The sequence below is a fragment of the Notolabrus celidotus genome, chromosome 17 (genome assembly GCF_009762535.1).
Source record: "Notolabrus celidotus isolate fNotCel1 chromosome 17, fNotCel1.pri, whole genome shotgun sequence".
NCBI lineage: Eukaryota > Metazoa > Chordata > Actinopteri > Labriformes > Labridae > Notolabrus > Notolabrus celidotus.
In genome coordinates, this window is record NC_048288.1 from 25,518,847 (window position 1) to 25,546,502 (window position 27,656).

General features: G+C 40.5%; 2 protein-coding genes across 4 annotated transcripts in view; one reads left to right on the top strand and one right to left on the bottom strand.

The window, feature by feature from the left end:
• The window catches only part of apbb1ip (amyloid beta (A4) precursor protein-binding, family B, member 1 interacting protein), a 31,774-nt gene extending 26,089 nt beyond the window's left edge, over positions 1-5,685 (bottom strand). The window contains exons 1-2 of the mRNA XM_034706630.1: positions 5,636-5,685; positions 4,830-5,149 (exon numbers count right to left, since the gene is read on the bottom strand). The gene's annotated coding sequence lies outside the window, so the exon portion shown is untranslated. The remainder of the gene's footprint in view (positions 1-4,829; positions 5,150-5,635) is intronic.
• Positions 5,686-10,514: 4,829 nt separating this feature from the next.
• si:ch211-37e10.2 lies at positions 10,515-19,351 on the top strand. Of its 3 annotated transcripts, none has more exons than XM_034706035.1 (5): positions 10,515-10,694; positions 10,860-11,553; positions 13,823-14,382; positions 14,738-14,804; positions 15,012-19,351. In XM_034706035.1, exons 2-5 carry the CDS (start codon positions 10,887-10,889, stop codon positions 16,541-16,543), a joined length of 2,826 nt encoding a protein of 941 aa, XP_034561926.1. In that variant the 5' UTR covers positions 10,515-10,694; positions 10,860-10,886; the 3' UTR covers positions 16,544-19,351. The 3 variants fall into 3 exon arrangements, with proteins under 3 accessions (XP_034561926.1, XP_034561927.1, XP_034561928.1); XM_034706036.1 differs by having other exon boundaries at positions 10,558-10,625; XM_034706037.1 differs by lacking the exon at positions 10,515-10,694 and having other exon boundaries at positions 10,793-11,553.
• Positions 19,352-27,656: the final 8,305 nt, after the last annotated feature.

The window sequence follows — 27,656 nt, forward strand, 5'->3', positions numbered from 1 at the left end:
GCAAAAGTTCATACGGTACTGTGACATGATGTTTCTGATTTGAATGTGCAACAATCAATATTATTCTGACATCTAACACATGGCGTGTGCATGTATAATCTGGAGCTTACCAGAATCTGTGAATCCTCTGATTCCATTGATGCTTTTGGGCCAATTTTAGATTAAAACCTGTTAAATTACTCTGAGCAAAGTATTTCCACGATGATTACATTTTTTTGAAAGAGAGTTAACCCATAATTTCCATGTGACGTTTGCATGTGGGTCTTTTCTAGCTGTTGAAGCATGCAAGCCCACGCCCCCACCACGTAACACGAATGGTTTGCCCGAAAGAAGGAAGTGGTGAAGGGTAAACTTCCTGCAACTTGCAATGTTGAAATGGTGTAGGAAATGGTGACACAAAAAAGCCACCTGCAAACTAAACCTTGTGCTGTTTCCTTCACTCACGCTGTGCATGAACATTTAATTTGCCTGGACTCAGTTTGTGGTTTGATTCAGATTCAGACAACTTTATTGATCCCAAAGGGTGATTGAGTATTTGCAGAATGGCTCGTGAAAATAAAAAACAACAATAGATTATGGCCTCAAAATCAGCACGTACTCCTCATTAAAGAACATATCACTGCTGTAATCACCCTTTAATTATTTTCATTATCCTCTCCTTCCTGTGGCGTCACATTTTATATTGTGTTGTGACAACCACATAAAACAAGCACATCTTAATGTAATAACCACAGAAAGATTTTGGCTGGTACGTCAGCTCTTTGCTCACTAACAACCAAACACAACATGTAAACACTGTATGAAGCTGAGGTTTATTTTGAAAGTCACACGAGGAAAATAATAGGCGCTCCAGAAGCTAAATTAAGTGACTGAAGAGTCACTAAATCATACAGCAAATACACGTCAGAGAGTTTCAGTGTAGCATCGCCAGACCTTGAAAGAAAAATAATTTTGCTTATTGAGGCAGAAGATGAAAGCAAGTCTTTCCTCCACAGATAAAGGTCATGATTGGATTCTCAGTGAAGTGGTAAAATGACTCAACCAATCATTCAACTTGGAGCCGTCTGAACTGTTCTTCACCTTACTCTTAGGTTGTGATACTGCAAATAAACACAGCCAGTTTCACCAAATGTATAAATAGTTAGTGTAAGCTATTACGCCTTAGTGTGACATCACACTAAGAAGGCAGCAACTTCTGGGTAGATGGCGAGCAAAGATAACCATAAATAATAATGAGTTAGCACTTCTGCAAACGTGTGTATTTCTGTAGCGTTCGGTGTTAAATTTAATGTTAACACGAGAAGTGTTCAAGTGGTCCAACGTATCTGACATTTCTGCTGTGCTAATTTTATGTAGACCCCTGTGTTGCTCGCCAACGTCTTAAGATCAGTCTTCCAATCATCATCATCATTCCAATCAAGCATCATCGTACTAGTGTAAACAAAACCTTCAGCAGTTCAGCATTACCCACATGAACTTATTTAACTCTCTGACCTGCTGTATTAAAACTGTAGTGTATTTTTGAGCTAATATAAAAACAGAGCTCTGGCTTGCTCGCCTTAATACTCAAGAGTAAAGTTAGCCTTGCTAACCCCTCCCAACAGAAGCAGATAGGCTGACTCAAGAGCGACCTCTGAGCATTTTTACTCTTCTTAGACTAAAACATGAAACAGTTGAACTCATCTGAACTCTCTGTTGTCACCAATAACAGCAAAATTAAACGTTTTTCTCATTCCCCCTTCCTCCTTGGCATAAATTGTTAGCCATCCAGACCAAGGGGTTTTCTCTCTGAAGTTATCGTTGACAAAAAATATGAATCATTTTATACAGCTTACATGTTGCCTCTGTAATCAATTACAATAACCTCACCAAAACGGACTCATGTGCAATATCTACCCCATCTATTTATTAATGTGCAATAATTACTTCATCCCTCTCTTCTTACATGTGCAATACGTTTTTCCTACTCATCTTCTCGGTTCTGTTCTGTACGTTGTTTTTAACCTATGTAACAAGTCTTTGCACATTTTCACTGCTTCACTGGTTTTGTAAATATTTGTAAATTTACTTATTGAGTTGTGTGTATACGTTTGTAAGATATGCTTATTTTTACTTATTTAATTTTAATTGCAAATAGCTTTTTTTAATAATTGCTATATATGCTCTTGTTTACTTTCTACTGTTTTGCACTAGCTACTTTGCTGCTGTACCACTTTAAATTTCCCCGTTGTGGGACGAATAAAGGAATATCTTATCTTATATTTTACCTTTATGAACACTAACTTCAACTAAATACTAAATACTCTTCCTATGAATTAGATGAGAAGAGTAATCACCACTGTGACAGTGTTGCCAACTTTGTCACTATATTTAGCAAGTTTTCAGACCCCTTTAGCGACTCTTTTTCAAAAAAGCGAATAGCGACACATCTAGCGACTTTTTCTGGTGTTAAAAGGAGACTTTTGGAAACTGACGTGAAAGCATGCATCGTTCAGTGGGTGCTGCTGTGAGTCCCTCCTAGCTGCATTCAGAGCAGGAGGCGATCCCCCCTCAGCATCCAAACTGTGAATGTATCACGCACGTAAAAAGACACCACTGGCTGATCAATTTAGAATGTTAATGTAGATTGTATTGTATCTTGAAAATGATATTGTTGAAAAATGTAATGTTTTACTTTGATTTGTTGTTGGCTCCTAAGTGTAGTTCTAAACATATTTAGGGTGTTTTTTAACCTCTTTTTGTCTCTCCCTCAACGTTACACGTTTCCACTGCAGCGTCCATTACAATTCAGATTATGCAAATTAGGCGATGACGTCATTTAGGCGACTTCTAGTGACTTTTAGGACAGCCAATAGCTACTTTCCTCACTGAGGAGTTGGCAACACTGTCACCACATTATAGGTTATATAAAGCTACAGCCAGGAGTTTTTAGCTTGGCCTAGCATACAGGACAAAAACAAGGAGAAACCATAAAGCTAGCTCTGTCTAAACACAATGACATCCCTCTTATATATCAAGTAATTTGAGGCGCTTTAGAGGAGCTGGTATTGACCTTTCTTTTTCTAGTACAGAGCCAAAAGCTTGTTGTTTCCACTGTTTTCTTTCTTTAGGCTAAGCTAAGCTAACTAGCTTATCTCTGGCTCCCACTTTGTATTTACTGGACAGACATGACAGAGGTATAACTTCTCATTAAACCCCCTTAGGTCCAGCTATTCCCGAAACAAGGAGACATAATTATAAAAATCTCCATCTCAGGATATGTTGGTTGAAATGGGTCTGGAATCATGTAGCAGATGTTAATCAGGAATATTATTGGAAGAGACAGTTTGGCACAACTCATGCCATTTGAAAAAACGATAACTGCTTAAAGTGTTCTGAAGTGAACTTAGTTTTCCTCACAGGGGGTTAACTGATGAGAACTGTGCATTATCTTCTGTTAGGTGAGATAGAGAGACTAATGAGATCATATCAACTGAATCTACTGCAGAACTGAGTCATACTTTGGAGTCACATTCGCATCATTCTGGACGTTTCTGCAGAACGAAGAACATAACCATACAAATATGTCTCAGCTTCTTTGCACCATTTTTGTTTCCCTACCAGAAACCACTCTGAAATATGTGATTTGTCAGCATTTATAAAATATTACTGGAAACGCTCATGCATGAAATATGGCCTGTTTCCAAACCCACACAATGCATTGAGAAAAATACACCACTGTATCTCTGGTATCCCAAGAATAAAAACACAAGAATATTGCATGCAAGGGACTTCTACATTCCTCCAGAAACAGTTTCCCTGCCTCAAAATCTCAAATACATGTTTAACTCCACACATGTGCAAACTCAAGTTTCAGAGGGGTAAAATGAAAACCAGACAATAACAGTAAGTAGCTGTATCGAAGCAGTCTGTTTACCATAATGTACAGAAACCCCCTCCCCTTACTCTGATCAGATATTTATACTTCGGTCTTAAGCAGATGTGTTTACAGAACTGAATGTACCCTACAGTAAAGAAGGCAAATTAAGGGCTCGGCAGCAGAAACAAAGTGCTCGAGGCATAAAAACCAGAAGTCATAACTGACTTTAAACAGCACCAGAAGGTTTATGCTTTTGTTGATATCAAACACTCACATTTCCACTTACAGGTTATATTTACATAAAGGAAAAAATCCCTCAACCTTCTTTTTAAATACATAAAATCCCTCTGAACATGACTCATCTGGTAGTCTGTCTAAACATTTTTTTTTACTTGACATCAGAAAACACTCCATTAGCTTGTGGTTTCCACTCCACTGTCCCAAATGGACACTTACAGCACATTTTAAAAGCAACCCAGCGCATTTTCTTTATCGAAGTTTGTCTAATCGAACAAGACAATCAGACATATTGTTCCCATAAGCATGAATAAATTGACAGTACTGTCATAGATTTGATAACGGGGGCTTCTGCGACATGCAGCGGTCTGAGACTAGAGTCAGATCCACCCATTTGGTAGGAATCAAGAACAGACATGAACCAGCACCATTTTCATCAGAAGAAAGTACGCCTAGTAACCCTCTTATCACATATCAGCAACTAGATAAATCTTATAAGTGCAAAACATCCTTGGTTATAAAGAGACTTCATCAAGTAAAAGGCTCCAAATCACAAACTGTGACAGGATGTTTGAGATTTTGATTGCAAACATTTTCTTTGTTATTCTTCCAGTCGAATAAAAATGTTACCAGACAGTGTAATCACCTGCAAACAAAGCCTCATAGAGTCACAGTTATGTAAAGGAAAGCAGCTTTGAGTGTTCACTGATAACTAATCAGACATGTAACTCACCTTTTCAAACGTATAAGTCCTTTTTCACAAGTAAAGTTTCAGGCCGCCACCTTCATAGAAACCAGCTCCACCTTAAAGTCTTATTCTCTAACAAGCCTCACCACCAGAAAACAGTTACATGCAGGCGCATTTGGGTGTGTGGATGTGGGTTGCATCTGTCTCTCTGACTCTTGACTTCTTCCTGTTTAATGCGGAAGTTCAGGTCCAGACCTGTCACTGCATTCCTGCGAAGACCTCAACACTTTCACAACAGTCCTGTCGAGGCAGCGCAGGGCCGCCTTATCTGCGCTGCACTGGAACTGTTTCAAAGCTGCCAAAACCTGGACGGAGATGAGAAGACTTCAGTCAAGTTTTGGTGTGACTTTGGATCAGGGAGGCTTGACAACCACAAGAAGCAGAGGATAAAGTTATTGGAAGAAGGAAAGAAAAAGAGACGTCTCGGTGCATTCGAGAGAACGGCTGAATCAGCAGAAGGAATGTGACGCTCTGAGTTAATAATTCACTTGGCTGAAACTGATTTACAGCCAGTCTTTAGGCGAGAGTAGTAATGTGGCAGCGCCCATGAAGTGTACCATACTTCAGCTGAGTCCAAGTGATCTCAGTTCCTCTGAAAAGAAGGTGTTGCTTTGGGACACAGTCAAACATTCACAGCTATTTCCTGCATAACTTTAAAACAGTCAAAAGAAATCTCCAGGCATCTCAGGTAGAGCTGGCAGAAGAACACTTATTCTAAAGTGAAGAACAGGTAGAAATACTTAAGTAAGAAAAGACTGGAAAATGTAGAAATACTGATAAAAAGCTCTTACCTGAAGTGGGATAAGACAAATTGAGGTTCTGAAACATCTTACAGCTAAAACAGTGAGTTGTTTGTCTCAGTGTTAGCCCTGTAAGAGACTGATGACCCTCCAGGGTGTCCCTCGCCTTGCCCAATGACAGCTGAGATATGCTCCAGCCCCCTGCAACCCTGAATACGAGGAATAGATAATTGATGGATGGATGGATTTATCCCTGAAGACTCTAATTCAGCACAAGGATTTTTGATTTGTTTACCCCACATATCTGAGCTGCTGCAACGAGAAACCGCTCTCAGTTGCACTTTTACTTTGTTTAATATCTGGAAGAATCTCTTAAGACACTAGTGCGGTGCAACAAGGTCAGTTATCTTCAGGGGGGAACCAAGGAGAGTCAAGCTGTCAAGCTATGAATAGCCCCTGGCTCTTATCTGACCATGCAGACACAGATAGCTCTATTTATTTGCATTTCTCCTTGAGTCAACCTGGGAGGCAGAAAACAAGATTTCACATCTTTTTATAAATCTCAGCCCCCGGAGACTCCATTCTTCTGTTTATATTAACTTTCCCCTATTGCTAGAACTCACTGCCTTTTCCTTAACCCTTCACAAAAGCAAAAATGTTTCCATGCTCATTGTTTTGCTTTAATTAGCCCTTCTGTGTCCTTTTTTCTCCCCCAAGACTAAACTCAGCTCCAGTGGGAAAAGCCAGACCACCCTCTTTGTGGTAAAGTCCTGTCATCACACAGAGGAGCCGAGCACCATGGGGAGAAAACCAAATAACCTTGAACGCTTCAAGAGCCTTTTGTGACATGTGAGGTATTAAACAAACAGTCGGGGTAGAGGCATGTGTCCCAACCACCACTCATTTCCTGCCTCTCTTAGGGGTTGACAAACAGATGGACACCCAAAGGCAGACTCAGAGTGTCTGCAAACAGGAGCGCATCAGTGCCTCGGAGAACATCTCAAATAGATTCACTGATTAACAGCTGAGGAGCTCTGGAGGGAAGAGAGGGTTAGTAGTCTGACACAGTGAATACCAATTATGTTTATTTTCCTCTTAATTCTTTAACACATGAATAAGTAGAGAGTATAAAGTCGACAGTGCTGCACTGCACTCCTGAAAGTTTCACTAAGTTTTAGGGGAGGGCTGAATGTGTGATTGCAGATGGCTGAATTTTTCACCCTGACCTTGTCCAGACTTTTCTCTGCCAAGATTTCCACAAGATGTCAGCGTGAACTGATGTGAGAATGCAACAGCAATATTTAGAAAAATCAGCCCAATATCACGGCCATCAAGGCGATCATCATGCACGTACTGAGGCTGCTTTATACTCTTTTCTAAACACGTCTTTTCCACTCATTTATTGACACTGTGAATACATCCATTTACACCTAGCATGGAAATAAAGGCAAAGACTATCACCCTAGTGTTGGAGGTCACCTTTGATAAACTGCCAGCATGACACGTGACAACCGCAGCGTCCATTTAATGTCATGTCCTGCCTCCTGAGACCCCCTGCCCACCCCCATCTCCCATCAGACAGGGATTATCTCCAGCTGTGAAGGACAAGTCTGAACAGGGAACTTTGGAATATTTCGCTGGCAGGCTGTCTGGACATTTTCCGAACATTTTCAGGAATTCAAATGTGAAAAGGACTGAGGATTGATTTTAACAATTGATCATTATTTCAATTTATTGCTAAATCCAACAAAAGTTATCCTATGGCACTTTAAAGAGCAGGTCTGGGCTTCCTTTAAGAAGGAGAAACCTCAAGCAGGACTGGATTCTACTTCTTGTAACATTATTTAGAATGATGCAGTATTAATCCACCATGAGCTCTTTACAACAAGAGCAAGGAAATTTTCATTTTAGAGGCAGAAACCTCAAGCAGGACTGGATTCTACTTCTTGTAATATTATTTAGAATTATGCAGTACTAATCCACCATGAGCTCCTTCCAACAGAACAAAGGAAAACTTCCCTTAAGAGGCAGAAACCTTGAGCAGGACTAGAGTCTATGGTTTGTTAAATTATTTAGAAAGATCCAGCACTATTCCATCATGTTATATTGCACTTTACACCAAGGGAAAATAAAACTTCCTTTAAGAGGCAGAAACCTCAGGCAGGACCAGACTCATTGGTGGAAAGCCATCTGCCACACCGGGTTTAGGACGCCAATACATAGAGCCAAAAGTAGAGAAAAGAAGACAAGAACAGCAACAAAGGATGACAGATGACAGACTTGTAGCAGTAATGGCATTAAAAGGAATAGAAATCTAACTCATTTCAGATCAAATATCAAATTGTGTGCCCTTCAAATAAAGCACTTGCTTCTATTTTCCTCAGTTTCACGTTGCAGAAGCAAACCTGAGGAAAATAAAAGCAGTGTTTTTGACTTAAAGTGCTGCAGAACCCCAGATGGTAAGGTGCGAGGGCATGCCTTAAAGCCATTAGTCTCCGTCACGTTAAATCTGAGCGCTCCAACACACCTCTGAATACCTTTCCCGGGCTTCTCTGCTATAAATGAAAATGAGGTGATAATGACAAAACCAGTGGGCACCTTGCAGAACCATAAAACATTTGTCAAATCCAGCACAGCAGAGGACAGTTTGTCACTATGATGAAGTGATGAGTGATGCGTACAGGAGTGTTGTAGTGCCCTCTGTTTGTACTCGGCTGTAGTGAACATGCCAAACACGTCTGAGCTCAGTGGGTGGTGGCGAGCAGGTCATGCTATCAACCTCGGCTTCTTGTTTTCCTGGTGGGGCATGGTGTGAATCATTATGGCAGGAGATGAAGCCGGATCTTCATTGTATGTATGCAACCAATTTATATTTCCTATTAGCCTTCTGCTGCACTGTGAAGGATTAGTTTGCCTAAAAATGTAAGCAACAACAAAATTATGATTGGTAATTATTTTTGAAATGAATGCAACTGACTTGCATATGGAAGCCCATAACTGAAAAATGAGAATGAGTTGATAATAAATCATAGTGACTTTTGTAATGTGAATATGGAAGCCCTGAGTAGACATGCATCCATATGTTTCATTCACTTCGATTTTTCTTGGTAATATGTTAATTGTGGTTGTTTGCTCCAGATCTTGACTCACTGTTCTTGTTTTCTTGATAGCAAAGTTAGTTTAAACATCATTCTGATCAATTCATCTCATTATCTCAAGATAACAAAGCTTGTTTTCTCATGATGGAGGGTTCATTTTCTGCAGTCAAGGACAGAAAACAAAAGGCCGGTCACTGTGAGAAGCCAGACCACGACATGCCATGCTGCGGTTGCCCACATTAATGAGGTGAATTAAGCCTGTTTCAATTCCTGTTCCACGCTTTTGCAACTCAGATAAGAGTTATGATCATCTGACATCACTAAAACAACTGGCATTAACTTGTTGTTATGAGAAAATGGAGGAAATCAAATGTTTGGATGCATGTCTGCTTCAGGCTCCTGTAAAGTAATGCTTCTAAGTTAGACAAAAAATCAGTCAAAACTTTCTCAAATAAAACCTAGTGTATATTAAAGCTCCTCTGTGGAGTATATTGCTGGTTATGATAAAGTGAAAATAAAAAGCATGTCTCTTTATGACCTACAAAAGCAAATGAGGCCATCACCATACACATTTACCACATCTATACACTTATTTTTGATGTTTAAATCTGCTGCCAGGTGGGGGTAGTTGACCCAAAACAACCTTCTTTACACTGTACACTGAAAAATAGACATTTCACTTTTAAAATAAAATGACAATTTAGATAAAATGTCTACTTACACATAAACAGAACAAAATCCACAAGAGGTCATACGTTGTCCACAGGGGGCGCCAAAATCAACACAAACTGAAAGTCACTCACAAGACCTTTAAGTTAACATTATGAGTTAGGAAGCTGAAGTATGTTGACACACTGAATAATAGATTTAAATCATGTGCCAGTACATTAAAAATACTTATGAGAAAGAATACATTTTGAAGACAAAGGTTAAAATGTACTACTACTACGTTTTTATCTTGAACTTAAATAAAAGGACAATATAAGGCTAAAGTGTGGCAAATTTGAGATATCAAGACAAAAAATGGAAAGAAATTGTGATAAACTGAGTAAAACGAAGGGCCAAAAAGTTTAATTTAATGCTCTTTGCCAATACTATAAATGAATGGAGGACAATTAATATAATTAAAAATAAAATTTGAACTTCTTGGTCTTTGTATGATCCAAATTAAGAGATTCTGCCTCGGGTAATGAGATATCTTTATTTTTTTATTTGTTTGGCTTTTTTGGCAGAATTAGTTTTCCATACAAGTCTGACTTTGAAATAAATAAACAGAAAATTAAACCAGACAAACATCCGACCACAAATCAGCCTCAGATAACCTCCTGCTGGCATGTGGTTGTTGTGAATCAGTAAAATGAGAGAGTAGGAGAGCGTCCAAACCAGCTGTGGGTTTTTACATTCCTGACTTCTGCCACAGGTTTCTTTTAACAAAAGTCTGACCTCTGTTGGCTCTGTCTGTAATGAGGGGCGCTCAGTGTTGACAGGGCTGGTTTAACATGGAGGACACTGGGTTTGAAAGCCAGCAGATGTCTCAACATTCTGGTTGTGTTTAACAAAAAGCAGTGTCACCTTTTTTTTTGCAACTTGAATGGTCATAAGGTCAGGGGAGAGTCAACAGAGAGCAAAATTAAAAGTGGCAGTCAGCAAGAGTAAGATGAAGGAGCTGGAGAACATTTTGTTAAAGCAAAGACTAAATCTTCTTTTAGTGTTTTTCTTTTAACATCAAAATAAATGCAAATGTGTCTTTACTGTTATTTAGAAAAGCTTTCTTTAATCCCCCTTCATGTGGAAGTCCTCTGTATGGAGAGCAGGGAGGGTGAAGGGTTAATTTGTGGCCGGGGAAACCTGATGCTAATTAAGTCTTAGGAATGCCACATACTGACATTGTAGTGCAGGAGCCCTCAGAGTGGCTCAGGCATGGAGGGAGACAGCAGTAATACGTAAGTCTGATGTTTTTACTTCTTACTGACAGTCCGGGAAGCCAGTCTCATCAAACCCTGGAGCTGAAGGTAAATGAAGATTAGAGGTCTCTTTGTTAAGATGTATAAAGTTTGAGTAGTGAGAAAGTAGATTTAATCCAAAGGAGACGATAAGTGATGGACTTTAAGATATTTTAGGGGATTTTTCCAGGTTTTGCATTTATCAGAAGCTTAATTTGATCTTTTTCTTTGCAGGAGGAGAGAGAGATAACTTGACGCAAAATGGTTTTAGAATCACCAGCGCTGTTGCTGCTGCTCTCTTGGGTATCACTGCAAGCTGTCGCAGAGATTTGCCGCGGGACGCACTGCTACGGCGCGGAAACAGGCGATCCACGACCGTGCACGGGAGCGCACTGTCCGGGGACCAGATCCTCCAGACCACCGCGACAGTTCAACCCCACAACACAGGGGAGATCTGCACACGTAGTGGCGAGTCAACATCATGCGTACCAGACTTTTCCAAGAGCAGCATCGGACGCTTATCCAGCTGTGCAGCCTCTGCGCGGGCGGCACGGTGATAGCGGCAGCAGCAGCAGCGGCACACGGATGAGAGCGCCTGAAGTTTTCCCTGCAGGTTGCACGGATTCGGACTGTGCCGCTCTTGTGAAACAGTTTCAGCCCACAAATGACACCCGAGAGTGTAGAGGGATCGAGTGCAGACTGCCGGCGAGGATACGGCCAAAATCTCGGGTGAAGTCTTGTGTGGGAGAGGGATGTCTGGTCGGTTCAGAAGAGAGCGTTTCCTCATCCTCCGCCAGCCAGCTTCCTCCTCTCCATCTGTCCGACAGAGCCGCACAGTTTCTGGGAGATTTCCCGGAGCTGGGATATCCGTCGCCGGAACTTGGCAGTGCGCCTTTGGGTGTCCAGCTAACATGTGACATCAAGCCAGGTCTGTTATCACCATCATGTTATAAAAAAAAAAGTGTAACAATGATTTTATCCTTGTAAACTTCAACTAAATGTCCTTCAAGCACCAGTCAAACCACCATGAGACCCTCTGGTGAGGTGGAAATCTTTCAGAGAAGTTGATGCATTACAAGCACTAAAAGGAGCATGTCTAACCTTTCGGATAAGGATAACACACCTTATTGACTTTAACCTCATTTCCCCTCCACTGATGTCCAAACAGGGAATAGTGGTCTAAGAGCAAAGGATGATTTTGTTGACCTTCAGGCCAAAATGATATCTGCAGAGCAACCAGAGCAGCTGAACTGGAAAAATGTCTCAGAGTCAATTGTGCAGAAAACGTGGAGAGCTTTGATGTTAGTGCTAAAGGAAACTTTCATTGCACTTGCCATGGCTCGACCAGTTGAATGGGTTCACTGAGTGTTCACACATTGTTGCAGATTTTAAGATGTCTGAATTAGTTATAATCTCTTTATATTTCTTCCTCTTGATATATTTTGTCCATCCTGATACTCTGATCCTTAGATTTGAGTTTTGTCTGAAAACTACATGCCTACCCTTGCATGTAACGCAATAAAGAACGACTGTCAATATTTAACAACTTGAGCTATACTGCTTACCCTAGCTGTATGAAATATGATTTCTATTGTAGGATATTTTGATTATGTCTAAATATAGGGCTCTGCAGATGTTAGTGTTCCTGCAAAGCATTCAGAGCTTTTATTGAAGGGGAATAAAATGGAAGCGTTTTGTAGTGAAGCCTTTCCTTAGTAGCCTAATAAAAATAAAATAACCAAGCGGCAACCTCCGGTCTCAAAATATTAAGCCCATGCGGAAGTGTTATAAACTGCAGTTCATCGAGAGTCCACTTGAGGCTGTCTGCAGAAACACCAGAAACCACATACACACCCATTCAAAAAACCTATCCTAGCAGCATTAATAAACATGTTTACAGCCTGGATCAAAAAACAGCTTGGCTCTACGTAGCTAATTTCTGTATCAGGTGGCGAATTTTGTTCTAATGCAACGGTTCAGAAGATATTAAGATTACAAGTTTTTCCCCAAATAAGGACATGACTGACTTGACTGACAGGTGGGAACACATAGCTGTTGGCTTGGAGGCTCAAACGCCGCCTCTCTATGTCACACTATGCCTGGTTGAGTTCCGCATTTCCAATATGACAATTGGCTTCAAAACAGCGCTCAGGAACAGATGGGTGATGTCACGGATGCTAAGTCCATTATTTATACAGTCTATGATAACATGAAGCTCCTATTGTGAACCAGACTGTCCAACTTTAATCGGCTCACAGCAGTTAATTGCTCATCATCACACAGCACAACAATTCCATTTTATCACCCTTCAAAATAAAAGTCCCGGATGCTACACAGGAAAACTAACATCTGCAGAGCCCTATATTTAGACATAACCAAAATAGCTTAAACTATTTTTTATAAAAGTGTTTAATTGTGGTAGAAGAAGTCCCAGCCTTAAAACAAGCTGAAAACCTAGCATCCTAAATAAGCTAGCTAACGTTGGCCTCTCCTGTGTATTCTGAAAAGGGATACAGAAACCTGTCTAAAACATGAAACTACTTTATTTTATTTATTTAATCAATTTATTTACACTTTATAGTAAAAAACACAAACTGTAAAATGGCATGTAAAAGATCAAATTAAGCTTCTGATAAATGCAAACTGAAACTGGCATTTAGCTAGCTTTGGCTAACGGTACATTCTCTGTTAGCTCTCTGTTTTTGTTTACCATGTTATTATGTACTTGGAAACCATAACTTCTTTGCTGCTCAACAAAAGGAGTTGCCAATGGCTGCCATATTTTTATAGTTGCTGCAGGCTAGTGATTTTCTGAATAAGAAGAATAAGCAGAATTTTTGTAGATAAATTATGGGTTCGTGTTGTGATGATTGGTACGTTGACTGGTGTACTTGCTGATACATGCCTTTCCATTTTGGATTAAATAGGAAGACATACTTGATTTGTTGTGGACTTTCTCCTGCAGGCACACATAAAATACTCCAAAATACTCCATAAAAACACAATAACAATTAAATATAACAATGCACAAAAAAGTCTTCTGATAGTAGCAACATAGGGCAGAAATTCATGTTTATAGTGGTGTTATTCTGTAAGGGAGGCATTTCCAATACAGGTATTTGCATCAAAATATGCTACAAACAAATATAAACTGTCTGTCTGAACAAATCTTTCATTCTGCATTATTTCCCTCTCAGGTGAGAATGAAGTCCCCTCAGAAGATGCCCTCATCCTGCACCTCCAGCTGGCTAAAGGGCAGGAGAAGCTGGTGGAGGCCATGCGAACTCAGCAGGTCGTCATCCGAGACCTGCAGCAGAAGCTGGCGGACCAACAGGAAGCTCTTCTATCCCAGCAGAGGGAGATCCTGGAGCAGCAGCAGCGCATGTATGAGCAGATGGATGTGGTGAAGTCGCAGTATGGCGTCCTCTCAGACACCGTCAAACAGGTTTCCTTCCAGGGTCTGCAGGGCGAGCTGCAGAGCTATTTTGAGAGTCACCTGGCGGGACTGCAGAGCCAGGCCCGCAGCCACCTGCAGAAGTCCTACGCTGGGCATAAGATGGATATGGATGCAAAGGTGATGGATGTGGTCGGAGAGGCTCATCTCCCGCAACCTCTGTTGGGATGCCCTTCACCATGTGGGCCGGAGGAGTTCTGTGATTTTCAGAGGGACCCACCTCAGTGTGAGAAATGCACCATGTGTCCACCGGGTTTCTTTTTAATCTCACAATGCTCTCCGACTGCAGACAGGATGTGCCAGGTACCGTGCTTTATCATTTGAATATAATTTTGTAAGTCTTATTTAAAATACATTATTGATTATTTGATAGTGAGACCTATTTATGTCCTATATATCATCTATGAGGTGTGAAACATGGCCCCTGCAAACCAATGTATAAATAGTTCGATGGTGGTGTCAGTCTGTGGTTTTTAAGCATATGACAGAGATGTGAAACATTACAGCAGCTGTTTTGAGGTCACACTATTCACACTTTGTCACAGAGTATCCTGAAACAGTTATGTTCCTTCTTTTAAAACTACAGTTGTAATCTGCTGCCCCAAATTCCTACTTTCACAATATCTGTGGTGGTGATATTAAGTTGTCTGAATTGCAGGACAGAGATGAATGCCTTGAATTACCAAACATCTGTGGAGAGCGAGTGAAGTGTCTTAATACTCCAGGTGAGTTCAGTACTGTTAATTGTTTTGGATGATTCATGTAATTAATCCTCTGGTTGTTGGTAGTATGCAAAAATAATAACAGCCTCTTATTATTTTCAGAGCTGTTTTTCCAGGATTAATAATAAAGGGATTTTTGTACTGACAAACCTTTTATCATGCAGACTCTGTTTTCAACCTTTGTTTCGCCCTCTGCTTTTCTCCAACCAGGGGGGTTCAGGTGTCTCGGAGTTTCGGAGAGAGAGGCAGTGATGGGTCTCTGTGGTCACGACTACTTCTACAACCAGGAGCTGCAGGAGTGTCAGGCCTGTTCTGACTGTGATGGAGAGCCTGTCGCTGTTTCCTGCACAGCTATCAGCGACTCTGTCTGCGGCCAGCCATCAGAGACCCGACTCTCCCAGTCCTGGGTCGCCAATGTGGCAGTTCCTTCTGCCGGCACCCCTGGCGCCAACATCTTCCCCGGGCTTCAGCTAAACATCCGCGGCAAAGAGAGCTCTGAGCTGTTGTCTAATGAAGGGGGACAGGTGAGGTTCCTGCAGCACGGCTTGGTGTGGTTGGATCATAATTTCGCAATAAAGCACAGCTGCAGGAACTTCCTCCAGGTTGGGATGAGGCTTAATGGGAGCCAGGAGGAAGAAGGTAAGGACCTCAGCGGGGTTCGTATCGAGCAACCAGATGGGAAATACTTCCAGGGTGTGAGTGTGAGCGGTGGAGTTGAGGTGGAGCCTAACCACACTTTAACTCTGCTGCTAAGAAGTCCTAATCAACACTGCAACCAAAGCAAGGACATCCACGTCTATGATGTCAACACTCCTTCTTTCAGTCTGCTCTGGCTGTCACACGACACCGGTGCTGTGGCCATGACGGCTCAGATGTCCCTGATGGCACACTACCAAACAAGCTACCGTCCGACTTTAAGTATGACCTCGGTGTCCGACCCATATATGATCATACTAACCCACGACAACCGCGGTGTGCGCTTCACAGAAAGCGGGGTTGTCAAGTTTGTCTTCCAACAGGCTCTGTACTCTATGGGCCACACCTGCGTAAGAGAGGGATTCTCCCTGGTCGCCCATACCAATCGAAACGGAACTAACCAGGAGGGGATGCAAGCCTTCAAGACGGGCGTCCATTACAGAGATACCTCCATCACTCTTTCTGGAGCTGTGAGTGTGAACGGCGGGGACACACTTAGCTTTGAGATCCAATCTCCGTCCCAGTGCAACATCCGCTACTTTGGAGACAACACTGGGATCAGCATGTTAAGCCTCATCTGGATTCCTTCAGCAGTGTCATCAGCTCTAAGTGCAACCGTGTCCAGGACTGGTCTACCCTCTGGAGCAGTGAGGAATAAACCACTGTTATTTCAGCAGATCAGCCCGGACACCCCACAGGTTCATTTGGCCCGTACAGGAGAGCCTAACAGCCGGAAGAACTTTGTATTCCACGAGAGAGGGATGGCAAACATAGCCCTCAACCTGAAGCTGATACACTCTTGCAATATTGTTAAGCTCACTTTGCAGCAGGTTGGGGGTCAGGGCGGGCGGCCTGGTCCTTTGGCTCAGCAGGTTTCTGGGTATATGCCTGAAGGAAGCCAGTGGGCCAGTATCGGGCTGAGGGCTTCTTTTTCAGTCCAGAATGGTACGGCTGTCTTTGTCACTCTGGACTGCATCCGCGGACGAGTTAACCAGATAACTCACGAGGGCGGCACTAACATTTCAATCCTCTGGGTTGCAGTGTGACCCACAGAAGGATGAAGCTTTTTTAATTATATGCCTATAAAAAAAAAGACAGTTTTGCACATTATTGAATTGCAGAGCAGATTCAACAATTTACCAAAATAGGGAAAAAGACTGGGTGATGAAAAAATGTTATTCATCTTAAACACATATTTTAGTATTGTAAGACTTTTATTGTGAAATCTCTTTTAAGTTTGATTTACAAACTGTAAGTACTGAAGTACTTCGGCTGGTTGAGCAGTGACCAATTCTTTACGGGATGTGTGTGTATGTGTGTGTGTGTATATATGTGTGGTATTGCAGTATATATGAGTGATATATGTGAAGAGGTGCTCTAATATGTATGTAGTTTTTATGTGTACACACATTGGCATGCCTACTTTTGCATACATGTAGTGTGAGTCTTATAATAGGTTTAGTACTGTATATAACAAACTCTTTGTATTTCATAACGCAGTAAAAACAATAGTTTGACATTTTGAGAGAGGGATCATTTTACTTTCTGGAAGAGAGGTAAATGGAAAGCTCAACACCAGCTTAGCTCCGGTTATTAACCTGGCTTTATTACTAATCACCCTGCTGTGTTACATACTTGATTCTGATTGGTGAAAACCCCTTTACAATTGTTAATTCTGAACAGCAAAATTGATTCTAAGGACAACCTGATCACACATCACATATATCAAAATAATCCACAGACTAGTGTGCTGTTTATGATCTCTCATCTTCCTGTTGACAGGGTGGCAAAAACAACACTTTCCAATATCATTGGTAGACAACACAAAGGATATTTTTATCATTACTCTCAATTTATTTGGAAAGCACTCAGATTTGTGGTTAATGGCTGACCAGTCACCGCAGAGAAAAGAAGATGAAAGACAGCGAGAAATAGGGACGGATGTTTAAACAAGCAAGGAGCTGAGTGAAAGAGACATCGAGCAAATGGAAGAAAAAAGACATAAAGCAACCTTATACCACAAGTGAAGAACCCTACCTCACTTTGCCCTTTACTGATACATTTAGCAGGCTACCCCATGGCTCCTGATGTCCCCCAAAGCCGGAGATAGAAAGGACGGATGGGGAGTGAGAGTCAGCACATCACAGGGGTTATCAAGTGGGCTCCTCCCATCACTGATGTTTCGTTTAGTTAGGCCCACGACACCTCGGAGAGGCTAAACAGTTAACTCTGGCATCCCGGAGCAACCCCCCCTCCATGCCAGCTCCCACAGTCCATCATATCCACTAGCAGAACACCCCTATTTAATAACCCAACTTATACAGCCCTGCCACGTTCAACAGACCCATGCCCCATAACATGCAAGCTTCAGGTAGTGACACCGATACCACCTACTCTACCACCTGGCCCCTAGCTGCCTCCGCCATCCAACACACAAGAAGAGTCTGCAGCTAGATATGAAAAGACGGGAGGCAGAGCCAAGATAAGATGCTGGTCCAGGCTATTACTCATCTCCACTGATCTAAGCTATGTGCTCTACCTCCCCCTACTGAATATTTCCCTGATTCTATTTTGACCCCCAACGAATATTATACCTCCTCATCATTAAATGAAAATGTTTAGTTTAATATAAATTTGACCCGCAAGTAGGTTGAGAGTGCTGTTGCCTTGGAAGTGCTACCAACCATAAAAACTGAGGGACTTTTTTAGTAGCTTTAAAAATAAATCATTTTTAAATCAATAAAATCATCTCCAGTGTAATCTTGTTTGTATATGTAGTTGGTAGCCGATAATAAGCAAGACAAGGTATAGTTAGCTGGTCTTGTCTCACCCTGTCAGGATTCTATTTTGCATAGCTATCTGTTGCTATACATTATCCGTACATAAAGACTGGTTGTAAAAGGAAAACTTTAGCCTAGCTTTCCCTTAGGACAACAAATTCATCAACAAGCACTTTGGAAGTTATCTTATCTTTCTTGTTCAAATACTGTAGTGTAAAAAACATTCACCGTTTGATGAGTGCTCAAGTTCCAGACTATTTAACCAAGACCAGTGACTGACTGCTTCCTGGGTGCCACAGCAAATACTCACCTCCAAAAACCTAAAAACAACCAATACCTAAATGGTTCATCTTTTTCATATAGAATCTTAAGAGGCTTGTTGGTGAATTTTCCAATCTCTTGTCAGCTTCAAAGCAATGCTTCTGTGTTAAAAAGGTTTCATTTATCTGCACTTAGTCTACATCAGAAAGTAAAATACGCAATCTCCAAAATGTCAAACTATTCCTCTGATGCTCTCAGGAGTTTCTCATGAAGGAGCAACACACAAATGTTTTGTCAATAAGCAGATGATGGCTGTTTTTTTATGATATTTATTTGTGTTTTTACAAACAGGACTTAAATATTTACAATATAGAATGCATATCTGTCAGACATAGTAAAGATACAAAAGTATGCTGAGTATAAAGCTCTTTGTACAGAGCATTTATAATCAAACACATTCATTGGTAGTCTTTGTCATATGTTTATTTGCACACATGTAGTTTAACATATTATGCAATGTGCAAACATCATACTTAGTTATTCTTTTGGCTAAATGCTATTTCCCTGCAAAGCTGCTCATGCGTGTCCGGCCTAATTGCCTCAGTGTGAGCTCTGTCCTCTAAACAATTAGGCACAATTAAGTGTTTCAGGGACTTGGCAGCGAAGCGTCAGTGAAATTCTTTAGCTTTACTTTCCATTCATTATGTTCAGTGATTTTGTTTCTCTGTGGTTGGACTCCCTGCACATGACTTGTGGAACATCAATGCATGCATTACTGTTCAGCACCAAATAAAATGTACATTATTTTGCCAGAAAAAGATTGACACTGCTGTTTAAACGCCTTGTTAGTTTGTTTGTTTACTCAAGAAAATGTCAATTTTATGTCCATAAACAGGATCTGATAGATTTCCTGCTATGTCTTTAAAAGTTGGGACCTCTCTTGTTACATCAATTTCATTATCTGGACATTGATTTCATGGTGGACTTACTATTTTTGACATCAAGTGAACAGCTTTTCCAGTGAGTAAAAGGGTAAAAGTTTAACTTTCAGACGTTACTTGTTCCATTTCATCTGAGACACACTGAACCTATTTGAAAGCAACCTTATTCAACAGCATAGGTGCCAAAATTGCAGACAAAATACCTGGAAAATCAACCACTACATTTTCCTCTCAATTGGTCTTAATCAAGATGAAATTATTCCTCCATCTATTACCTACAGTAGAGCTGGTCTTTGGATTAAAAATAACAAATCGCCTGTGAGTCAATGCGACGGAGAGGAAAAAAAATAGTCTGGTTGTGAACAATCAAATGTTTCTGTCGGTTTGCCTGAATTGAAAACAGGTGTTCCAGTGGAGCAGTGCTCCAGATGTCTGACGCTGCAGATCAAATAAGACCCACAGCACTTGAAGAGTTTCAGAGACATCAGAGGAGAAACTGGGACGGAGAAAGAAAACAGGAAACAAAAAAAAAAAACTGAGCAGGGAGGTGTGTGTGTGTTGAAAACGGAAACGTTGTAAGTGAAAGAAAAATTAATGGAGCTTTTTAAGACAAATGTCTACATATCATGTTATGTACAGGCTCACGTGTTGCCTTGTAGTTACTACTTAGTACCAAAGGCAGCCAAAGAGAGGTGGCTATTGAAGCTAGGTTTGGCTATTGTGAAAAAATCCTCCTGTTACCCTCAACATCTTTTATCATAGGGGTCAATTTGACCCAAGCAATTTAAGCCTCCAAAAGCTGATTGTGACTCAGATTTATGTTTCAGGTACTTTATGTTTTGTTTAAGTTATAAAAATGTATTTTATAGTGACCTCAATATCATCCAAAACAACTAAAACAAATGTGTGTAAAATGTTTTATAAAGCTAAAATAGCCTGGGGTCAAATTGACCCCAAGAAACACAAGGAAATTGGAAAATACCACCATTTTAATGTTATGTTTCCCCAGTTGTCCCAATTAAATGAGGAAAAGTCATGAAATTTGAAGCCAAAAATGATGTTGTTCATTAGTTTAGAGATGTTAAACATTGAATGGGGTCCAATTGACCCCAAGGATAATAGGAGGGTTAAAGGAAAGAAAAGTCTTGCATTCATCAGTTTCCATGATAGCATCACTTCCTTGACTAAACCAGCATGAAAGAAAGACAAAAATAGTTATCTACTATGCTAGGTTTTGTATTTATTGCATAGAGTTGATTCTGTTATTTGCCCTGATTCAGGGGCTAAAGCTTGAAGAATATTTTTATCACATGGCCACAAGTTAGTAGCCTATTCTGTCCAAGCAGCTCAGATAACTTCACTTTCTGCTTCTCCCCCAGCACTAGGTGCAGACAAAGAAGAGTTAACTTTTTAAGCTATTTAAAAAGATATTTAGCTTTTGTAGAAAGATAGTTATGGAGGAGCTAGAGCTAAAAGAAAAATATTGTCTACACAATATTTATTGACACATGGTCTCATTCCCATCTCTGAGACTTGTATAAATGGCACACTTGTTGTATTGAGATATAATGAGGTAAGATTCATCTAGTCAGCACTTCACGGTCCCTTAAATGGCAAAGAGTAGCTACTGTTGGGAGAATTTTTCATGCACTTTGTTATCAGTTAAGTAACTGACTTGTCCCCCGACAAAAAGTAATGGTCAGCACACACTTCTTTTACTTGAGGAATTATTTATTAACTCATTTATTACTATTACAGCAAACTCAGCCTTTGAGAAACCCCTGCAGGACCATCAAACCCAAGCAACCAAAGCATCACAATGGTAACGTTGACCACTTTAGTGTGATAGTGGTGTGTGTTTAATTTTATCATTCCTTGTTTTGACCAATATTAGTGATGCAACAGTTCTTACAAATCATGGGCAATAGCACTCTTTTTGTGGGTCGGAGGGCAAAAAAACAAGCTTCAGACACATTTAAAACTAAATATTTACACAGCTAAAAATTATTTTTTTTAGACTTGTTATCAAAATGATGCTTTTTTCCTGATCAAACAGACATTTAAAAAAGTAAACATTCATTTAAGAGACAGGTTTCTGGCCTTTCGTACGATCGGTGTTCAATGTTCTGCATTATTTTAGCTCTGGTTTTGGTCTCCACCTACTTTAAAGGCCATCATGCTTCTCACATTTATCTGATAGGATGGAAAAGCCTTCACATTGAATTCTATACACATTCACACATTCACACACACACACACACACACAAATAAAGAGTTGATTAATATCTGGCGTAGATTGAAGGCCTTAGTCAACATTATTTATGAGCTAAGAATTCCGACCTTTAGCGTGTAAATGATGTTAAGACATGAAAGGTACCATGCAGAAAAATGGACTTCGTGCCAGTGTATCTGAGGAAAAACAGACATAATTCATCACTGCAATGCATCTGTTATGAGTTAATATGCTTTCTGAGGGTTTTTGTGTGTTTGGAGTTCACTTAAACAATCAATGGCATGCAAGGAAGTTACTTCAACACAACAGAATTGTCCGATGATTCCAAAGTAACAACTGTAAAAACAAGAAAGCCATCCAATAAGTCTAACATTACTCCTCCTTATGATTAGATAGTTGCTTTATTCTCTGAGTGTGTATCTTCATCATCTGTTTTTGTGTATTTAAAAATGCAACACAGTGTAATGTTAACAGACACATCAGTCACAGTGATTTGTGGGTGAGGTGAACACCCTCCTAACCCAAACCTGGCCCCGGTCTCCTTCGATGTTGACTTAAAAAGGACAAAGCCGGAGACAGGCTTGTTTTAATCAGAAGCGGATGTTACTGTAAGAGCCAAGGCCTCATGTCGACAGGGAAATGTTTAGACCATGTGGTCAGGTTTGATGCTGCAGTGTGTTACAGTGGTACTTGACGGCGGATTTATGGGCCGAGAGGAGAGTTTGATTTTTTATCCAGGTTGTGGCTTTTCTTTTGGGAATATATCACACTAAATAGACTAAATATGGGGATTGAATTCATTTTGTCAAATGACTTCAGGCTGGAAGTTTTTGCCTGTGACACTGACCAACACTTCATCGCTACAAAACCACTTGTGTACTTAAAATAACAGTTTTACTCAAGTTTGGTTTTGAAATGTTCTTAAAAAGACGACAAAAGCCTACTCATAAATATTGGTCTGGCCAGATTTAAAAGAAAGTTTTAATCCTTAGAACCACAACTTTTGATCTCTGGGCAAGAACTATTGGATTACATCAATTGATGTTGCTTTTAACAGCAAACTGAGTGCTCGCTTCAGTGCCTGAGTTTAAATCAAAATTGTGAGACTACATTATATATCTGGTTAGATTTCAGATGTCATTGGTTCTTGAGAGCTTTAAAACGTCTCCTTGGGATTGAAAGAAGGTGCTGCACAAATGATATATATTTGAAATTACTCCACATTAAAGTGTGCGTCAATTTTCAAAACTTAATCAACGCTAATGGAGCCTGTACGCTATCGAGGTCCTGACTGTTACAGTCAGAAATAGCAATATCAAGGCTTGACTCTACAGCATGATAGCAACTCTTCGAGGCTCAAGGCAGACACATAGACTGTATAAAATATGGATGTAGTATCCGTGACGTCACCCATCTGTTTCTGAAGTGCTGTTTTGAGGCCAATTGTAGGCGGGAGCCATATTGCTGCTGTCGAGCGATGGTGACGTAAAGAGGCGGAGTTTGAGCCTCCTAGCCAACAGCTACAGTGTTCCCGCCTGTCAATCAAGTCAGCTGTGGCTTTCATTGGAAGACTCGTAATCACCCCCCATACAGTGTGAGCCGATCGAGAAATGAGCTATCCAGACTACACTCGTCTCTTGTTCCAGGCTGTAAACATGTTTATTTCTGCTGTAAAGATCGGCTTTTTTGAATTGGTGTGTATGTGGTTTCCAGTACTTCTGGAGCCAGTCTCAAGCAGACATTCAATGAACTGCAGTTTTTAGCACTTCCCCATTAGACTCATATTTTTAGACCGGCGGTTGCCGCTTGGGCTGATATCAGTATGCCAAACACAGTACAGATGCTCCCTTCATGTGCTCTTCAGATGGTCAAGTCATTTTTCCAACTTTGGTGTGTTCAAGTGCTCAGAAAGTTTGAATTTTGTATCAACATCAACAACCAACAAGGATGCTATGAAGAGGTTCTTGAATGTCACTATAAAGAGAGTCAAGTTGATGTGCAGTATGTGAATTCATAAAAAAGTGTCTTACAACTAACCACCGTGTTGATGAAGAGTATGATGTTAAGTCGGGCACCAAATTCTCTCCAAAGTTTCTGAGTTGTTGTTCTGACTTCAGCAGGTGTTCACTACATTTTCCAACTCGGGAAGTTGTTTTTCTGTTTTGTCCTACACCACATGAATGCAGCATAATACTCCCTCAGGATATCATGAATGATTTAACATGTTTCAGTTATCCATTAAACAGCTAACGTCCCTGGAGAACAGCTAACATGAACCACAGTTCAACCACAGCTAACATAAGCCATTGTTCAGCAGCAGCTAACATAAGCATAACACCACTTCCAATATCTGCTGTTAGCAAGGAAGTATCTCTTTATTATCACACTTTTATGCAGTGTTATGTAATTACTGCATGAAAGTATATTTTTAAGTGTTACATTGAGATGTTGTCTCATGATAGCTAGGAGACAGGTAAGAGGCTACCAGATGTCTCTCCCTAGATTTTCACTATTGCTGGTCAGTTCCTGATCACTTGTGAAGCTGTGAAGTGGAACTTGTTGGCCAGATTCTCTAAGTTTTATATGATGTGTAAGCTGGAACAAAGCACAAAACATTACACGTTTGAACGTCCCTCCCTGATTTTAATATCAAAGCAAAGCAGACTGTGTGAAAGCAGTAAAACAGAGTCCACCTGGTTATCGGGTTTCTACGAAGACACAAGCTTCTTAGGTTTAACTCATTTTTATTTCATCTGCCTTCAAGAGAAGTAAGTCTGAAAAAAAGGTGTTTCATAAAAAGGATAAAGATATTTTGGGTATTCTCTCATCTCTCACTTCACTGTGAATTCTCCATATCCTCCCTTTCTGCTGCATTCACTCATCTGTCGCGATCTCCTCCCCTCAGTGGTCCATCTGTGCCGGTGTTTTTCTCCTCATTAGCGAGATTACTGATGCATGAGCGAATGGGCTGGCAGGTCAGCGGCCACAAACACAAAATGAGGCTCATATTGAACAGGCAGGGAAAAGTATCCCTGTCTGACGTACAGAAAAACCTTAACTGCCTGGCACTTCAGATTTTAGAAACTTTCTACAACACTGATAAGAGAAAACTGCTTCTTTCACAGTAAGCAGTTTTTTCTGTGTATAGGATGTTTTGGCCAGAGCTGAAACCTTAACTGCCGTAGAAAACAACCACACTGGACATGCGGTATCTCCCTTTTCCAGACTTGGCGGTGACTCTGCATACTTCCCTCGAGTGTCTGATATTCCCTGATCACCAGGAATGCAGCGTTTAATTTTCTTGTTCTTAAGTTGACCTTAATCATTTCTGCGTCAAGAGCAGTCTGCAACCCCAGAGCCGGGATCACTCAGCCTGGGTGTGGAAATAAATACCCGTGTGTGTGTGTGTGTTTGTGTGTGTGTTTGTGTGAGAAATATACATGTATATGTAAAATGGAGTGATGCCTGTCCTGCTGTCTTCATGAGGAGGCCTTCTAAAGTGCTGATGGTGAATAATAGGTGGAGTGAAAGTGAGCGAGCGAGTCCCTCTGGTGTATATTTAAATGGCGGAGAGATGCTCTCTCACTCACACGAACTCCCCGGTGGTCTGTGAGGTTAATTGCTTTCTCCGGCAGGCGCTTACAGATTAACTATCTCACTGAATGCATCCATACAAATGACTCTGCATACACCACAATAAGTTTGAGGGAGTAGTGTGTGTATATGTGTGTGTGTGTGTGTGTGTGTGCAATTGCCTTGCACCAGAACATACTGTATGCATAGGTAGCAGGCTGAGTGAACACAGAGGTCATGAAAGCTAATGAGTATGACTGACTTTGACTAACAAAGTGGACTCAACAGAGTTTCTTGAGCTGAAGGAGTCTATAACATAAATGTGTGTATTATTAAAGAAGCGTAAACAGGTGATAAGAGTTATCTTACAAGCAGACTTAAAGCTCCTATGAGGAGTTTTAGGCTTTTATTTCAAAACAGGTAAAATAACACTGATGTCTTTTATGACCTACAAAAGTAAAGGAGACCGAGATTGATTATTTCTATGCAGCAGTTTTTGATACCTGTTAACCCTGTCGCAGGGTAGGTGTTAGTGATTAAAGCTGGGGTTGGTAGTAAGATTTAGATACACTTTTTGTTATACTGGTTAAAATGATCTTTATTTCCCAATCAATACATAATGTGTTCTTAAAAAAGAGCGAAAAAGAGCCGCTATCAACAGCTGGAGTAAACCTGGGAAAACACCAACCAATCCCTGCCATCAGGAGCCAAATTATGAAACCAATCAAATCCCGTCCTGCCGTTCTACCCGCCTCCTGCGTGTACATTTCATGTTTGTTTGTGTTTTTAACTTTCACTATGATAATGTTTTGGTGTTTTCTTACTGCTGAGTGAGACATGAGTTGACGTAGTGCAAAACACAAATGATGTGCTGAGGACCGGTTTTGAATCAGTCATGGTCATATGGTCGCGAATCAGCGGCGCTCGTGCATGTGAGCGGGGGCGTCGTATTGGAGGAGCTCCAGGGGGAGGGAGACTGAGTCCTGAGGAAATGCTACATTCAAATTCATGCTAGTTTTCTGTGACTACCAACCCTAGCTTTAGCAGATTGTGTAAACAACTTATATGGCAAAGATTCATGCAACTGTTGAAAGAAAGCAGGACGAGACTTTTGGTCAGAAAAGACAACTTGCACATGTACAGGACAAAATCAGCAAAGAGACGAAGTGTACTTCACATGTTGTCCACAGGGGGCGCCAAAGATGACACAAAGCTGAAGATACTTGCAGGAGCTTCAAACTACATTCAGTCAAGTCAAGCCGTGGAGTAGTGCCACATTTGGGAAGGAAAAAGATTTTATTTCAAGAACAAAACTGATTGAAGTTGTGACTCTATGAAATTTAAGACGTTAGTGAGAAAAGGTCTTAAATTTGCAAGAAAATAGTCATAAATTTATTAGATTAAAGTTTTTGTGTTACTTGAACAAAGACTTAATATTACAAGGATAGCACTTCATTTTATGCTGTGGTGTGATGTTTTGAAGGAGAAGATCAGAAGACCAGCTGCCTGCATCTTGTGAAGTTATACTCAAGCAGAGGTTTCATAAATAATAAAATCATCAGAGCCACATTGTTTTAAATATCAAGACTTTGAAAATACATTGCAAAAAACTGAGTATTATATATCATTACTTGTGAAACCGATACTGAGGAATGACTTCACTAGATGTGTCATGTTCCTTGTTTTTGTGCAGGCAGCTGGCTGCTGATTGATTCCCCTCTTCCAAAAAAACAAAGGCAAACCATTAACAAAAATTATGACCTCCTTCTCTTAATGTTACTTCTTTTTTTTTTGTTTTTAAAGATATGTTTTTGGCATTTCTGCCTTTATTTGACAGTACAGCTGAAGAGAGACAGGAAATGCAGGGGAGCAAAGATGCAGCAAATGATCGAAGCCGGAAGTCGAAACCACGACCAATGCAACCACAACTTCAGCCTCTGTACATGGGGCACACACCCAAACCAATAGGCCAACAGCGCCCCACCTTTTTTTTTTCTTTTTGAAATATCTAAATGAAGAGTTCATTTGCAAAAACAGATAACTCAGTTTTTATACATTTTCAAAAAACATATTTCTTTTTGATATAGATTCCTAATAAAGTTACATTTTCAAGATATCTCTGATTGGTCAAGTCATTTTGACTTAGTCAAAGCCACCCAATCTCAGTTGATTGATCATACCAAAAGCTCGTATTAGAAAAAATATATATATGAATAATGGCTACAGATATGGTTCAGCAGAATAATCCAGCATGTGTAATCTTTTCTGGTTGTAGGAGCTGTGGGATGACAGAGACAGAGACAGAGATGTACGGTGTCCCTAAAGTCCCATGAGGTCAGCATTTTTATTTTGTGCAAACAAATTATTATCC

What these genes read in the sequence shown, in the direction of transcription:
- si:ch211-37e10.2 (XM_034706035.1), top strand. Translation starts at nt 10,887, where the DNA reads ATGGTTTTAGAATCACCAGCGCTGTTGCTGCTGCTCTCTTGGGTATCA. An exon ending in AACATGTGACATCAAGCCAG is followed by an intron (nt 11,554 to 13,822) that starts GTCTGTTATCAC and finishes TTTCCCTCTCAG; the next exon opens with GTGAGAATGAAGTCCCCTCA. An exon ending in CTGCAGACAGGATGTGCCAG is followed by an intron (nt 14,383 to 14,737) that starts GTACCGTGCTTT and finishes TCTGAATTGCAG; the next exon opens with GACAGAGATGAATGCCTTGA.